Consider the following 16,924-nt stretch of genomic DNA (forward strand, 5'->3'; position numbering starts at 1 on the left):
CTTCAACTAAATATATAAACCATTACATTAGAGACAGACTTTCAACACAGAAAACATTTTTCTGCTTTTTAAAAAGCTGTTAACAGCTGCACATAACACCAGAATCTGACAACCTTGGCAAAAGAGCAGACATTTGCAAATCCTAAGCATTTCAAAGCTAAAACCCCCAGTATGTGAATGTTTTAACTTGGCCACACTACGAAGGGCTTCTCAACTGTCTTTGTCAATTTATGCCATGTCTATTTTGCCCTTTATTTGAGGAAATTAAATTCCCATTTGATGTTTATGGCTGTACATTTGTCGTACATATGTCTCCTCACTAGATTATACAATTAACATTTAACTATACTTACTTTACCATATATCTACCTTTGTTTATTCCTCCATCAAATATCGATCCATATTATTTTTCTAAGGTTGAAGATAGCTGTAAACATTGCTTAGAGTTTAATCATCATCTGAATGGCTATAGCAAAATTTGCATATGATGAAGTACAGACATCTTGAGAGAGAAGGTATGGAGTGCCGAGCATCAAATCCATCCCCTCACACATGTAAGGCATGTGCTTTGTTGCTGAGCTATATCTTCAGTCCTCAGATATACACATTCTAAATGAATCTTCAGTACATTTTATCAGACGTGGAGTATTGCCTTACCACATAAAGTTCTCTCCTCTTATATCCCCTATTTATTCCCTTGCAATCATTAGTCTAATATCTGTTCCTTAGTCTGTTCTAGAACACCATATAAAATGCAGTATGTACTCTTTTGTGTAAAACTTCCTTTAAGTATAATATGATTATTTTGTGTGATTTATGTTTAATATTTTTATATCCAGTTTCCTCCTTTTAAATGTTAATTTTTATTCTGCTGTTGAAATATTATAGCTTCTCTATTATTTCTGTCTAACTTCCATCCTGATTGTTTCCATTCTTTTGTCCATTCTAAATAAAACTCCTCTATACTCTGAAGAAGATATTTTTATAAATATATATATATATATAAATATAAATATATTCTCTTGGGTAAATATTTAGAAATGGAACTGTTAAATTGTAGGGTTGGTATAGTTTAGTGTTATTGGTTCCTTTCAGAATATTTTTAAAAGATTTGTAAATCATTTTAACTTCCACCAAGAATATCTGCACATCTCTGTTATCTTCCACAATTGGTGTTATCAGTCTTTTTAGTTTTGGTACTTTTGTCATTTTGGCTGGAGAGATAGCTCAAGGAACTAAGTACATACTTTACTTAGTGAAGGCCCAGGTTTGATCTCAGGCACTGCATGGTACCCTGAGCACCACTGTCAGTGACAGAGATAGGGCATTGCAGGAATGACCCAAAACCAAAATAAATGATAATAATAATTTTATACATGGATGGGTGTGCACTGTTCTACTTTAAAAGTTAATTTTAATCTGAAGTATTATGCTATACAATACTGTTAATAACAGGCTTCAGGCATATGATCTTTTAATATCACACTTTCTTCCACCAGGGTGTACACTTCGCTCCACCATTGTCTCAGTATTCTCTTTGTGGTTTACAAAATTAGAATACCTTCGTTTCTGTTATCAAGGTAACTGGGGCAGTATTTGTATTTACATCTCCCATCATTATACTGGTGCAGGTGTCTTTAGCCATATGGTTCTCATCCTTAAGCAGATAATTAAAAGATTCATCATTTAGTGTTTATTTTAATGTTTTTGGGATGTAACTTGAATTTTAAAGTGCTATAATCATTGGGATGTTAATTTGGTGGAGTATTTTTTATTAATATTAAGACTTTAAAATTAAGCAACACAACCACCTAGCCATTGATTAATGCACTATATAAAGATAAATAAAACACTAGCTAGTCACATCATAACATGTCTTGGGCTAAATAGATTTAGCATCACCTCGTAGACTTAAACTTGATTAATAGGAGTGAATCATTGTATACTAAGCTTATAATTTGTGACAAATTTACCTCAAAATAAGTGGCTTCTTAACTGGGGAAATCTGTAGATCTAAATTTGTTTTATGTAAATATTTCTTCTTTTTACCTTAAAATTTAACCATATAAAGTTTTGATGTTTGATTTGTTTCTTTGGCTATTCCTTAATATTCACATTCTCATTGAAAATAAAATCTTACTATTTCTCAAATATATTTTAGTACACATTTTGACATTAGATATAATTAATTGGCATTTTTGTCAAAATTCTCAGAAAAGACCCTAAACTTTTAGTCAGTGAAATTTTCTTTGGCTTGGTGTCTATATAATTTGCATGGCAGCTTCTTTGGTGAATGGGTGCAGCTGCTGGGGCTTTGGCAGGGTAGGAACTCTGCCTGCCTCCCTCCCGAGAGCACCTCCGAGTTTTCAGTCTAGTGTACCTAGAGTTTTAAAGGTTGGCTTGCATTTCTTGTGAGCTAATTGGTGAAGCTGTGCAGCTAGGCCATTGTTACAAGGCAGCTGCTGTGTGCTGTGGATCTCTACTGATCTTTAACAACCATCTTTCTTTTTCTATACTTCAGTTTTCCAAGATAATTTAAGTATATGAATATGTGAGCATATGTGTGAACTTTTAATCTAGATATTCATTATGAAATGTTAGCACCAATTAATTTTTGTTAGGTTAATTGTATTTTGGTGACATTTATTCAGTCCCTTCCATAATATTTACAACAGGGTTTATGGTTTTTAGAATCTCGAGAGATTCTGAAGGCATTTGGGAGATAGCATTCAAGGAAATGTTATGAATCAGGCATTTTAATTCAGGTTCTGACTTGTCTGTTTTTTTTTTTACTTTTAGAGTTTTTATTTATCTTGTTTATAGTTTCATGCAATCAAGAGTTGAACCCAGGGACTCACACACATCAGGCATGCACTCTACAACTCCATCCAAAGACTCCACTCTAACTCCTTTTTGGGAAGCATTTAATTCCTTCCTCTTTTTCTCTCTTTCTCTCATTCTCTCTAACTGTAAATAATAAATTTACTAGCTTTCAAGATATATTAATGCATAATTATTTGTTTAATTTGGTTATATATGAATTTTGCATATTTTGGAACAAAGATACTAGATTCCTTATAGCTGATAGTGAGAATACATTAAGGCTTGGAGTTCTACTAATGTCCCACTCATCAAATATTCATACAAAATATTTATAATAGATTTTTGCTTGATTGGTTGGTTGAATTTTGGGTCCCCTGGTGGTGCTCTGGCTTGGGGGACCATATGGGATGACGGCAATTGAACCTGGGTTCTCAGACTTGGGGACCATATGGGAGGCTGGGAATCAAACCCAGGTTGGTCCTGGGTTGGCCATGTGCAATGCAAATGCCCAACCCACTTAAGTTTTTTAATCTTTATTTGTGTCCCTCAGGCTGGTGTCATGCATAGGTAAAAATAGACAGTTATGATTGGGGTAATGAGGAGCACAGTAAAGACTTACCTCGTTGAAATATGTCTTTAGAGTAAGACATTATGTTCAAAATTATATCTTCAAAATTTATCTTCAAGCTTCTCTATTGAAATCAAAGTATTAGCTGACAATAGACAAGTTCCTTTTTATTACATGAACCATTAATGCCTATTAATCTTTCAGCATATAGAAAATTATGAGGGTGATGGGACTCAGAGACATTTTGATAGGCTGATGATAGGAAATAATGAGAGCTTGTGTGTGATTGTGGTGGAGAGAGTGCGGAGGAGCCCCAGGAGCAGCTAGACAGCCAGAGGGTTAGAAGCACCTGTGGGAGGAAGCTCAGAAAGAGCTTCAGGTGCTTTTGCCAAAGATACATTTGCTTTTAGTGCTAGCCTAGAGCTGGACACATAAGAGGCAAAGAGGGAGGGAATAAGGTTGTCTTTCAATTTTTCAGATTAAATCTAATTTTGCATATAAACTCTAGAGGCATTTTGTTCTCTCTAACAAAAGAAAGATGTAAGATGATGCAGGTATACTGGGATAGAGGCAAAGAAGTCTGCACCTTTCTGTTACATAAACCATATAGTTATAAAAGCTCAGCTTCATCTATGAAATAAGTATTAAAATTATCAATAATAAAGATAGATATAATTAGAATCATAAAGTGCTGTTTAAATGCAAATTCTTTTTACTGTGACTCCAGGACTTCAATTAAAATGAAGACTTTTCTTTCTATTAATTACCCCTGACATTTTCCATTGACCCACTTTACAAAGGAATCAAAATCCAAATATTGTATTATTTAACCAGATTTCATTGCATTTTAAATGAATGCATTTGAAATAACAAACTGCATTAAGATATTTGACAAAATTTGATTTTAGTCTTTCTCATTCCTAATGTATTTCTAAACTTTACCTCTTTTACTTAACTTTATTAAACACAGCTATTTTTAGTTGTATATAAAATGGTTTCAGCAACTTTTCTAAAAAAGATCAGTGATCAATTCTTGTTTTATTTATCATATTTCATGTTCATATTTATCAATCATCTTGAATAAAAGTTCAAGTATTTTAGAAAATTATTTGCAGTATAAGTTCAGTTTTTATTTAACTTTAGATTGTTAGACATTTCATAGATTTTAATTTCTTTTCATTTTTAGTAAAAAACTATTTCATTAAAGATATTTGACCTTTCATAACTAATCACAGCAAATAATAAAGAAATTTGTTTATTGGGATTTTTAATCATACCAATCTTAATATAAAAAGCTATCTTATAATGGTAGTTGAATATCTCTTAACTAGTTTCTCAAAAAATAAGGACTCTTCCTTTTTTTGGCAGAATATGTTGTTGTTGTTGTTTGTTTTAAATTTCATTTAGACTCCACTTGAAGAGGATATTTTATAGTTTAAAGCTACTTTGAAATTTTTTCTTACCTTTTAATTGTCTGGTATTTTCAATTACTTGTTTTTGGTCTGAGCAGAAATGTTATGCTGACAGGGGGAAAAATGAACTGTTAGTCAGAAGGACACTTATATAAGAACTGCGATATTGGTCATTGGTTTGAAAGCTGAAAGTCCTACATTTTAGACTCAAGGCTTTAAAGAATCTTTATTGAGCTTTTCCACATCACAGACCTGAAACAAATGGCTGATGTATAAAATTTTAAGAATGCTCACAGCTTTTCCCTTTTATTCTGTTGCAGCCCAGAAGATGGTGAAATTCATCCAGAAATATGTCGGCTTTATATCCAGTTGCAGTGCTGTTTAGAAATGTATACAACAGAGATGCTAAAATCCATATGTCTGCTGGGGTCTCTTCAGTTTCATCGAAAAGGTAACTACATTTAATGTAGTGCCACAAATACTGGAGGGTGTTAAACAAATGCTCATCTTCTGCAAAGTGTCTGTATGCACACAGTTAAAATTGATGGAAATGTTCAGGAAATGTCTGATATAATTAATGCAGAAATCTTTATCATTTTAAGTACAAAAGAACACTGACCACATTGAGCTGTAATTGTGGTAGAAATTGTGATAACCTGGATTCTTTAACTTATTATTTACCATTTGCAAACATTATTTTTCTTAGCATCTATATAAGTAGTAAAATTATGTAATGATCTTAAGTAACAAATACTATCCAAAAAGGCTATTTCCCTAGAGAAATTAGGTGACAAAGACAAATTACATATTGTGTCCCAAAGAATTAACAATGAGGTAACTCAACAAACATATTATTTTAATCACATTAGTAATATAAAATTTTATTTCCTTAATCTTAGCTGAAATGGGACTATTTTGTCTTAAATGACTAAAACCTTGCAGAAAAAGCAGTGGTTTTAGCATGATTTGTTCAAAATCCTGTTGAGTGAGGACTTGTCTTCTTATTATAGACTTTACCCCTCAAGTACCTTCCTTCCAGCAGTCTACACATTTCCATAAAGAGAAAGAAATTCTGGGTCAGAGACCTAGTATAAAGGCATAGGACTTGCCTTGAATGTGGCTGACCTTAGTATGTTCAATCCTTGGCACTACACACAGAATTAAACAAGGAGTGACTACACCTAAGCACAGAGCAGGAGTAAACCCTGAGCACCTCTCAGTGTGACCCAACCACTACTCCTGGGGGAACAAAAAGATAATAAAACACCCTTTCTAAATTATTAAAATTTCCGAAATTTATTATTATTGGGCCAGATAAGATCATGGGTCTACACTTGAACCAATCACTATAGAAAGGCATGCAATTGTATTCCTTGGTTTAGGTAATCAAAGTCCATTGCTAGAGCTGTCAATCTATTTCAACAGTGGTTATTACATGAACAAAGAAGGTGAAATAGAATAAATGCCATGCCGAAAAATTAATTTTCTCTACTATATTTTTATTACCCCTTCATTGAACATTATTTATTGAGAATATGTGTGTATTAAATATAAGCATAGGTGTAAATATTTTTGGGTTTGAGTTCAGATTAGGGAAATGTGTAGATATGTATAAACCATAATCCCTGCCTGTGTTTTAAATTCAGATATAAAAATGGTAAATTCTGTAATAGTCAAGGGAAAAATCTCACAAGAGAGGTGGGGCTTGAGCTGGTTTAAAGATAGAGTTCAAATTTGGCAAGACCTTGGAGAGAAAGAAGCAATTGGAGATTTGAAATGAAATGAGCTATAACTTGGGGAACATAGATATCATCATAAATACTCGAAAAAATCAAATATTGCATAAACACATATACATGCACACAAAATTTTAAAATGGGACTGTGGTATATTGTGCTAAATAATTTCTCGGTATACCAATATATAATTTATATTGATCTTTTGATGTCTCCTTTACTCTTGTTATTAAAATAAGCAAATATGGCTAAAGAAATTAGTTTTCTGTAACACTTAATGGCAAATCAGAAAATTGAATATTCAGACACACTGATGAGTCAAATCAGTTTTTCTTTCTTTCTCTTCTCTCTCTACTCCCTCTTACTCACCCCCAGACAAATGCACACACACACACATACACATACACACACAAACACACAGATATATTCACACATTAGCATAGATTTACTCTTGACTGAATAAGTTGAATTTGTAGAGTATTTCTCCATGTCTTGCTATAATTGCATGTTGCTATTGGCATCCACTTTGTTACTGAGATGCCTTCAAATGACCAGCGACCTTCACTCCCATTCCTGCTTTAACTCCTCAGTTTTTTTGTCACCTGGTCTCATATTATCTATTCCTACTTTTTTGTTTTTTACAACTGGCTTTTATGGACAATTTGGATAAGGGTAACGGCTCCCAAGTATTGTTTAAGAATCTGGGAGTAGGTACTGGAGAGAGAACAGCAATTAGGGCACTTAACTAGTATGCTACTGGCCTGGGTTCTATCTTGGATATTCTATATGGACCCCAAACTTACGAGGAGTGATCCCCAAGACTGATAGAGCCAGGAATAATCCCTGAAAACTGCTGGGTGAGGCCCCAAAATCAAAATAAGGAATACCCCTGATTCAATGTCACTATGTACCTTAAATATTACTGTGAAAGATTTGTAATTCACGTTGGTCACAATACAAATTATTTAAAAAATAAAAAGAAGAAGAACCTGTGAGCCACTCCTGATGATTCTCTTGCAGGTCAAGTAGATTAATGCTAGGGTCTCAGGGTGTGGCATTGTTTGATTGTTGTGGTTATCTAGAACACCAGGGTCACCTCAAAAGTTGGGTGCAGAGATCCAGAGCTCATCTTTGTGGGACTTAGGGAGCTAAGCAGTGATTATTGAGCTAGGCTCTGACACCTGTGCTATCTCTAAAATTGGCTTTTGAAAAGAAAACTCTTCTCTGCTAGTTGTTAGTGTAAAAGTCCAAGAGAGGGGCCAGAGTAGTGGTGTAAGCAGTAGGGCATTTGCATTGCATTACTAACCTAAGATAGACCTCGGTTTGATCCCCCAGTATCCCATATCGTCCCCAAGCCAGGAGCAATTTCTGAGCGCATAGCCAGGAGTAACCCCCAAGTATCATTGGGTATGGCCTAAAAACAAACAAACAAAAAAGTTCAAGAGATTCCCGTATTCGAATTTCTTCCTTATTATCTTCAGTTTTGAGCATAGAAATAAACACATTATAAGCTCAGCAGACATTTTGGGGCTTCCCCTGGCTTGCTTCAAGCTGGGAAATTTGATCTTCTCTGGTATTCATCCCCTGATGGCTTGCCTTGGCTGAGGTGAGTGTTTCTGGGCCGGAGTGGTGGATAAAGCTGACTGCTGGGCCCTTAGGCTCGGCAGACATTTTGGGGCCTCCCCCAACTTGCTTCAACCTGGGAACTTTGATCTTCTCTGGCATTCATCCCCTGACGGCTTGCCTCGGCAGAGGTGAGTGTTTCCAGGCCGGAGTTGCGGATAAAGCTGACTCTGCTGGCCCCCTTAAGCCCACCTATAAGGGGTCGAAGCAGAGGAGCAGCCACGCACTCCACCTAGCCAATAAATTCCACCAAAACACATAGAAAAACCCACAGCATAAGCGTGACAATGGGGAAACTATGCAGACCAACTTCAGCCATAGAGAATGAAGATGGAAACTCTGATGACCCAACAATGGCCAACCACCTAAGCAGTCTTTCAGAAATGAAGTTTAGAGAAGAAATATGAAGGATGCTCACAGAACTCAAAGAAAGTATAGATCAGAACACTAATAAAAATCAAGACAATATGAAGATAGAAATCAGAAAACTCCAAACTGAAATATCAGGTCAAATAACAGGTCTGAAAAACTCAGTAGACGAATTGAAGAACATAATGGATGAGCTTTCCAACAGGTTAAAAGCAGCTGAGGATAGAATTAGTGCGCTGGAAGATAAGATGCATAACAACTTTACACAGCAGAAGAGATTGGAAAAAAGCCTTAAATCAAAGGATCAGACAATGGAAAAATTACTCAAAGAATATGAGCAGATGAAAATAGAAGTCTTTGATAAGCTCAACAGAAACAACTTTAGAATCATTAGAGTCCCAGAGACCCAAGAAGAAAATCTCCAGGAAGAATCAACAGTCAAGAACATCATCACAGAGAAACTACCAGAGCTAAAGAAAACATGTGACCAAATCCTGCGTGCCCGAAGAGGTAACCAGCTAAAAAAGACCCCAGGAAAACACCCAAGACACATCCTAGTCACAATGATGAATCCCACAGATAGAGATAGAATACTGCAAGCAGCAAGAACTAAAAGGGAAATTACATTCCAGGGATCATCCTTGAAATTTACAGCAGACCTGTCACCAGAAACACTCAAGGCCAGAAGGCAGTGGTGGGATATAGTGACAAACTCAATGAAATAAATGCTTCACCAAGAATACTGCACCCAGCAAAACTCTCACTTTCAGGTTTGAAGGAAGTATACATGGCTTCACAGATAAACAACAGCTCAAAAAATTTACAGACTCAAAACCAGCCTTAAAAAAACTGAAAGATCTATTCTAAAGACAAGACAGAACAAAAAACACACCAAACTTCTACACAAAGATGGCAATAAATCCCATGACAATTATTTCTCTCAATGTCAATGGACTAAATGCACCCGTTAAGAGGCACAGAGTAGCGAAATGAATCAAAAAACTGAAGCCAACCTTCTGCTGCCTATAAGAAACACACCTGAATTGTCAGAATAAAAATAGACTCAAAATCAAAGGCTGGAGGAAAATAATTCAAGCAAACAACACCCTTAAAAAAGCGGGGTGGCCATACTAATATCAGATGACACAAACTTTATACTCAGAAAAGTTTTAAGGGACAAAGATGGATATTATGTACTAATCAAGGGATATGTACAGCAGGAAGAAATCACTCTCCTAAACATTAATGCACCCAATGAGGCACCAGCAAAGTAATTAATACAATAGTTGACAAATCTGAAAAAGGATATCAATAATAACACAATAATTGTAGGAGACCTCAACACAGGCTTGTCAATACTTGATAGGTCAACCAAATGGAAACCCAACAAAATTTACTAGACCTGAAAAGAGAAATGGAAGAAAGAGGCCTAGTAGATATATATAGACACTCCATCCTCAGAAACCTGGATACACATTCTTTTCCAAGTACACATCAGGAAGGAAGAAGGAGCATACATGAATAGCTTAATGACGCAGCTTATAGTAGAAAATGATCAAAAAAAGAAACTAAAAATAGGGAGACAGAAGGAAATAAAAAAGCTGAGAGCAGAAATCAATGAAATGGAAATCCAAAAACAATCCGAAAAATTAACGAGAGCAGAAGTTGGTTCTTTGAAAAAATAAACAATATTGATAGACCATTGGCAAAACTCACAAAGCAAAAGAGAGAGAAACTTGATAACGCATATTAGAAATGAAAAGGGGGATATCACTACAGATACTGCAGAGATTCAAAGGGTTTTCAGAGAATACTTTGAGAAACTCTACACCACTAAATATGAGAATCTGGACAAAATGGATACATTTTTGAACTCATATAACCTTCCACGGTTGAATAAAGAAGATGTAGCATATCTAAACACCCCATCACTATTTAGGAAATTAAAACTGTAATCAAAAATTTGCCCAAAAACAAAAGCCCAGGCCCTGATGGATTCATGAATGAATACTTTCAAACCTTTCAAGAGGAACTACTACCAATCCTGGCCAGGCTCTTTTATGAAATCAAAAAAAAACAGGAACACTTCCAAATAGCTTTTATGAAGCCAACATCACCTTAATACCAAAACCAGATAGAGATGCTGTCAAAAAAGAAAATTACAGATCAATATCCCTGATGAACACAGACGCAAAGATTCTCAACAAGATCCTGGCGAACAGGATCCAGTTCCTCATCAAGAAGATCATTCACTTTGATCAAGTAGGTTTCATCCCAGGAATGCAAGGATGGTTTAACATCCATAAATCTATCAACATAATACACAACATAAACAACAAGAAAAATAAAAATCACATGGTCATATCAATAGACGCAGAAAAAGCATTTGATAAGGTTCAACACCCATTCTTGATGAAAACTCTCAGCAAGATATGAATAAAAGGAACCTTTCTCAATATAGTTAAAGCCATCTACTACAAGCCAGTGGCAAATATTATCCTCAATAGATATAAACTAGAAGCCTTCCCTCTAAATTCTGGCACAAGACAAAGCTGTTCTCTCTCACCACTCCTATTCAAGATAGTACTGGAAGTACTTACTATAGCAATTAGGCAAGAAAAAGATATAAAGGGAATCCAGATAGAAAAGAAAGAAGTCAAGCTCTCACTGTTTACAGATGACATGATATTCTACTTAGAAAACCCTAAAGACTCTACCAAAAAGCTTCTAGAAATAATAGATTCATATAGCAAAGTGGCAGGCTACAAAATTAACACACAAAAATCAATGGCCTTTTTATACACTAATAATGATAGGGAATAAATGGACATTAAGAGAACAATCCCATTCACATTAGTGCTACACAAACTCAAATATCTTGGAGTCAACCTGACTAAAGATGTGAAGGATCTACACAAAGAAAACTATAAAATACTGCTCCAAGAAATAAGCGAGGACATGCAGAAATGGAAACACATACCCTGCTCATGGATTGGCAGGATCAACATCATTAAAATGGCAATTTCCAAAAGCATTGTACAGATTTAACGCAATTCCTCTAAAGATATCCATGACTTCTTTAAAGAAGTGGATCAAACACTTATGAAATTTATTTGGAACAATAAACAACCTCGAATAGCTAAATCACTCCTTGGGAAAAGGAATATGGGAGGCATTACTTTCCCCAATTTTAAGCTGTATTACAAAGCAATAGTTATAAAACAACATGGTATTGGAATAAAGACAGACCCTTAGATCAGTGGAATAGGCTTGAGTACTCAGAGAAGGTTCCTCAGACATACAACCACCTAGTTTTTGATAAAGGAGCAAGAAATCCTAAATGGAGCAAGGAAAGCTTATTCAACAAGTGGTGTCGGCACAACTAGTTAGCCACTTGCAAAAAAGCGAACTCAGACCCCCAACTAACACCATGTACAAAGGTAAAATCCAAGTGGATTAAAGACCTTGATATCAGATCTGAAACTATAAGGTATATAGAACAACATGTAGGTGAAACACTCCAGGACATTGAGACTAAAGGCATCTTTAAGGAGGAGACAGCACTTTCCAAACAAGTGGAAGCAGAGATAAAAAGATGGGATTATATTAAGCTGAGAAGCTTCTGCATCTCAAAGGAGATAGTGCCCAGAATGCAAAGGCCACCCACTGAGCGGGAGAAATTATTTACCCAATACTCATCAGATAAAGGACTAATATCCAAAATTTACAAGGTACTGATAGAACTATACAAGAAAAAAACAACTAACCCCATCAAAAAATGGGGAGAAGAAATGAACAGACACTTTGAAAAAGAAGGCAAATGGCCAAAAGGCACATGAAAAGATGCTCAACATCACTAATCGTCAGTGAGATGCAAATCAAAACTACTATGAGGTACCACCTCATGACACTGAGATCAGCACACATCACAAAAACAGAAAACAAGCAGTGCTGGCGGGGATGTGGAGAGAAAGGAACTCTTATCCACTGCTGGTGGGAATGCTGTCTAGTCCAACCTCTATGGAAAGCGATATGGAGATTCCTCCAAAAATTGGAAATTGAGGTTCCATTTGACCCAGCTATTCCACTCCTAGGGATATACCCTAGGAACACAAGAATACAATACAAAAATCCCTTCCTCACACCTATATTCATTGCAGCACTATTTACAGTAGCCAGACTCTGGAAACAACCAAGATGCCCTTCAACAGATGAGTGGCTAAAGAAACTGTGGTACATATACACAATGGAATACTATGCAGCCGTCAGGAGAGATGAAGTCATGAAATTTTCCTATACATGGATGTACATGGAATCTATTATGTTGAGTGAAGTAAGTCAGAGGGAAGAGAAAGACGCAGACTAGTTTCACTCATCTATGGGTTTTAAGAAAAATGAAAGACATTTTTAACAGTATCTCAGAGACAAGAGAGATGAGGGCTGGTGGGTGCAGCTCATGACATGAAGCTCATCACACAGAGTGATGAGTGCAGTTGGAGAGATGACTACACTGAAAACTATCATAACAATGTGAATAAATGAGGGAAGTAAAAGGCCTGTCTCGAGTACAGGTGTGGGGGGTGGGGAGGAGGGAGATCTGGGAAATTGGTGGTGGGAATGTTGCACTGGTGAAGGGGGGGTGTTCTTTACATGACTGTAATTATACAACTATAATCATATTTGTAATCACAGTGTTTAAATAAAGATAATTATAAAAAAAGAAACATTTCTTGCCTGCTCAACTCATTTGTTTTTCACAACCATTTTCTTTTTTTTAATTAATATCTTTATTTAAACACCTTGATTACAAATATGATTGTAGTTGGGTTTCAGTCATGTAAAGAACACACCCCTTTCTTTATTGACAGTCTTTGATAATTCTTCCTTTGTCTTTTCTTTTTTGAAATAGACCCTGATCCAGGTCTTCCATATAACCTACTATGTGAAACTCTAAACAGTCTATATTTGATAGCATGTTGGATGAGAAATTGCCAGGCAGGATTAAGACTCCCTTTGATTTTTCTCTTATTCTTCAAAAACCTTTATTAAAATGATGATCCTTAGGAAATGTGCTTCCAAATTACCCCAGATTCTGGGTTGATTGTCAGACTTGTGGATTCTGTTCCAGAACCTTCTGATGTAGAATCTCGGAGGACACTTCAGGTGATTCCGAAATAGAATAAAGATTAAGAATGGTTGCTCTACCCTTTGAAACATGAGCTAATCTACACAATATGAATAACAATTCATCTTTTAAACTCTGGGTTAGCCACTTGCTTTCCACCTCATTGTTTGCTTTTTTCTTTTTTTCTTTTTTTTTTTTCTGTATTTGTCTTTTTTTTTTATTTAAACACCTTGATTACATACATGATTGTGTTTGGGTTTCAGTCATAAAAGGAACACCACCCATCACCAGTGCAACATTCCCATCACCCATGTCCCAAATCTCCCTCCTCCCCACCCGACCCCTGCCTGTACTCTAAACAGGCTCTGCATTTCCCTCATACATTCTTGTTATTAGGACAGTTCAAAATGTAGTTATTTCCCTAACTAAACTCATCACTCTTTGTGGTGAGCTTCCTGAGGTGAGCTGGAACTTCCAGCTCTTTTCTCTTTTGTGTCTGAAAATTATTATTACAAGGGTGTCTTTCATTTTTCTTAAAACCCATAGATGAGTGAGACCATTCTGCGTTTTTCTCTCTCTCTCTGACTTATTTCACTCAGCATAATAGATTCTGTGTACATCCATGTATAGGAAAATTTCATGACTTCATCTCTCCTGACAGCTGCATAATATTCCATTGTGTATATGTACCACCACAGTTTCTTTAGCCATTCATCTGTTGAAGGGCATCTTGGTTGTTTCCAGAGTCTTGCTATGTTTGCTTTTTTCTTTATCCACCAAGCTGATGAAATGCAAATACAAACGTGATAGCTACAGCTAATAAGCATGATCTGTGAGATGGCTCCCATAGAGTGCTTTCTTCAAGGATTTTTGATATGACTGTGGCAATAAGTAGTAACTCTCATAGTATAGTCTCTAATAAATTAGCAGTTATCAGTTTCATTTGTTATAAATGTGAATTTAGGGGACCCATTGCAGGAAGCAGGTACAGCTTTAAATTTAATGATTTTTTTACTTCAGGGGGGAAAATTAAAAAATAATTTATTAGGACATTGCCCCCAATTGAATATACTTGTAATCTTCTAATCATCATCTCAAACCATACTTTTTATTCTTTAACTGAACTCCTAGCAATTTTGTATTTCCAGGAAGCACATACAAGAGATGATTTTCTTAAGTTATATCAAGTAAACTTAAAGGCAATTAAAGTAAGATGTTTAGAGTAACAAAGAAAATAATAATGTTAAGGTTTTAAAAATATGGTATGAAATCAGAAAATGTCACTAGCAGTAGGCATCAAGGAAAATGTTATTAAACCAGATAAGCTAAAACATTAGAAGCCCGAAAGATAGTGTACTGGTTAAAGACACACTTGCCTTGTACATGCCCAGTCTTCCTGGTTCTATCTCTAGTACCTAGCAGTGAATTCTGAACACTGCAGGGTATGGCTCCAAAACAACCTTCTCCCTGCCCAAAAAAAGGTTTAAAAAATAAATACTAGAAAACAGGCATGAATATACAAATTTGACAAATTTTCTTAACTTCTAGGCCAATAGGTAGGGTGTTTGCCTTGCATTTGATTGACCAGGGCTCCATCCCCAGCATCCAATATGGTTCCCCAAGCCGGCCAGGAATGATTTCTGATTAAACAGCCAGGAGTAATCCCTGAGCAACACAGGGTATAGCCCAAAACCCAAATAAAATTTTTTCTTAAACTTTTTTGAATAACAATAAAATACTATTTGAAAGAAATAGTTTCATCAGAAAAATCATTTAAAAACCCTCAATTTTTATATTGTTATTAAACCTCATTTTAGGTTCCATATTCTCTTTATTAGTTTCTCTGGCATACTATCACGTATTTGTTAATCTTAAAACTTGATTTGGATTTAGTTTATTCATATTTTCTAATTTACATTTGTACTATTAGAATGACAAGAAAATATCATCTAAAGTCAGTTATTTTTTATTTTATGTCATTGGAAACTGAAGAGTAATCTGTGTCAAGAATATATTTTAATCCATAATATATAAAATATGATGCTAAAGATATGGGAGGTTCTGATCTATAAGAATATATATACACTTGATTCTAGTGATCAATAGACTGTCAGAAATGAGTCAAGGAAAAAGTATGTTTAGAGATAAAATTAAGAGAATTTAGAATTTAAAATTTAAAATAAGAATATAGAATTTAGAATAAAAATTTTATTTATACTTTAGAATAAGAATTTAAAATTTAGCAAGAGAATTAAACTTAAAGGGAAAAGTTTAAATAAATAAATAGCTATAACATCTGTCTTGCCCTGAAAGCATAGAATTCTGACTCAGAAAAGTAAACAGAGAGGACTCAGCAAGCCTGGGAAATCTTACTACAGTATTAAAATGGAATACAAACAATGGCTAGAAATGAAAAAATGGACAGGGGATGAGGAGGAAGACCCTGCTAATATGATTCACAGGAGAAATTAAGTTAAGATTCATGATTAAGAAAAACTATAATTAATGAGAGAATTAGAATGTATCAAATACAGGCAGGGGGTGTGGGAGGAGGGAGATGGAGGGCATTGGTGGTGGGAATGTTGCACAAGTGAAGGGGGGCTGTTCTTTTTGTGACTGAAACCCAACTACAGTCATGTTTGTAATCACAGTGTTTAAATAAAGATTTTTTTAAAAGAAAAACTATAAAGATTCTAAATAAGCAGTGAAGTTAAGAACTAATGATTCCAAACTTCAGGCAAGGTGGGAGGTTGATCAGAGAAGCTTGGATCAAGATATAAGTTCTCTAAAGGGCAGAAAAATAGGACATTAGGTAGGGAATTTGCCTTACATGTGCTTGATTCAGGTTCAATCCCTGACACCCCATATGTTCCCCCATAAAACAAATAAATTATTTCCATGAGATAAATTGAATAGTTATAAATATTAGATGCAAATAGATCTAAATATAAATCTAAATAGTTGTTGATATTAGTGTCTACATATCTGTACCTGCATATTTAAAATAAAGTCTAAGCAAAAAAAAGTATAAACAACCCCAATCTAATTGTTTACAATTAATCTAATTGTTTACAATATGTGTTGACTATTAGCTTCTAAACATCTTTTTGTTCAACAAGTACTAAGGTGAATGGAGCTAGTTTCTTACTAGAAAAGGATGTTACAAAGATGATAGGAGGGGAAAAATGAATATATCTAATAGAACTGGATTAATAGTATAAGTATCCATGTCAGATCATAGTCTTTATTTCATAAATAGTCATCAAAA

The 16,924-nt window shown here is 35.1% G+C and overlaps 1 protein-coding gene across 1 annotated transcript in view; it reads left to right on the top strand.

Moving 5' to 3' along the window:
* RGS7BP (regulator of G protein signaling 7 binding protein) overlaps window positions 1-16,924 on the top strand; it is a 130,235-nt gene that overhangs the window by 70,576 nt on the left and 42,735 nt on the right. Inside the window, exon 3 of the mRNA XM_049768814.1 lies at window positions 5,124-5,254. Coding sequence (XP_049624771.1) covers window positions 5,124-5,254 — 131 coding nt within the window. The remainder of the gene's footprint in view (window positions 1-5,123; window positions 5,255-16,924) is intronic.

This window comes from Suncus etruscus, chromosome 2, assembly GCF_024139225.1.
Source record: "Suncus etruscus isolate mSunEtr1 chromosome 2, mSunEtr1.pri.cur, whole genome shotgun sequence".
NCBI lineage: Eukaryota > Metazoa > Chordata > Mammalia > Eulipotyphla > Soricidae > Suncus > Suncus etruscus.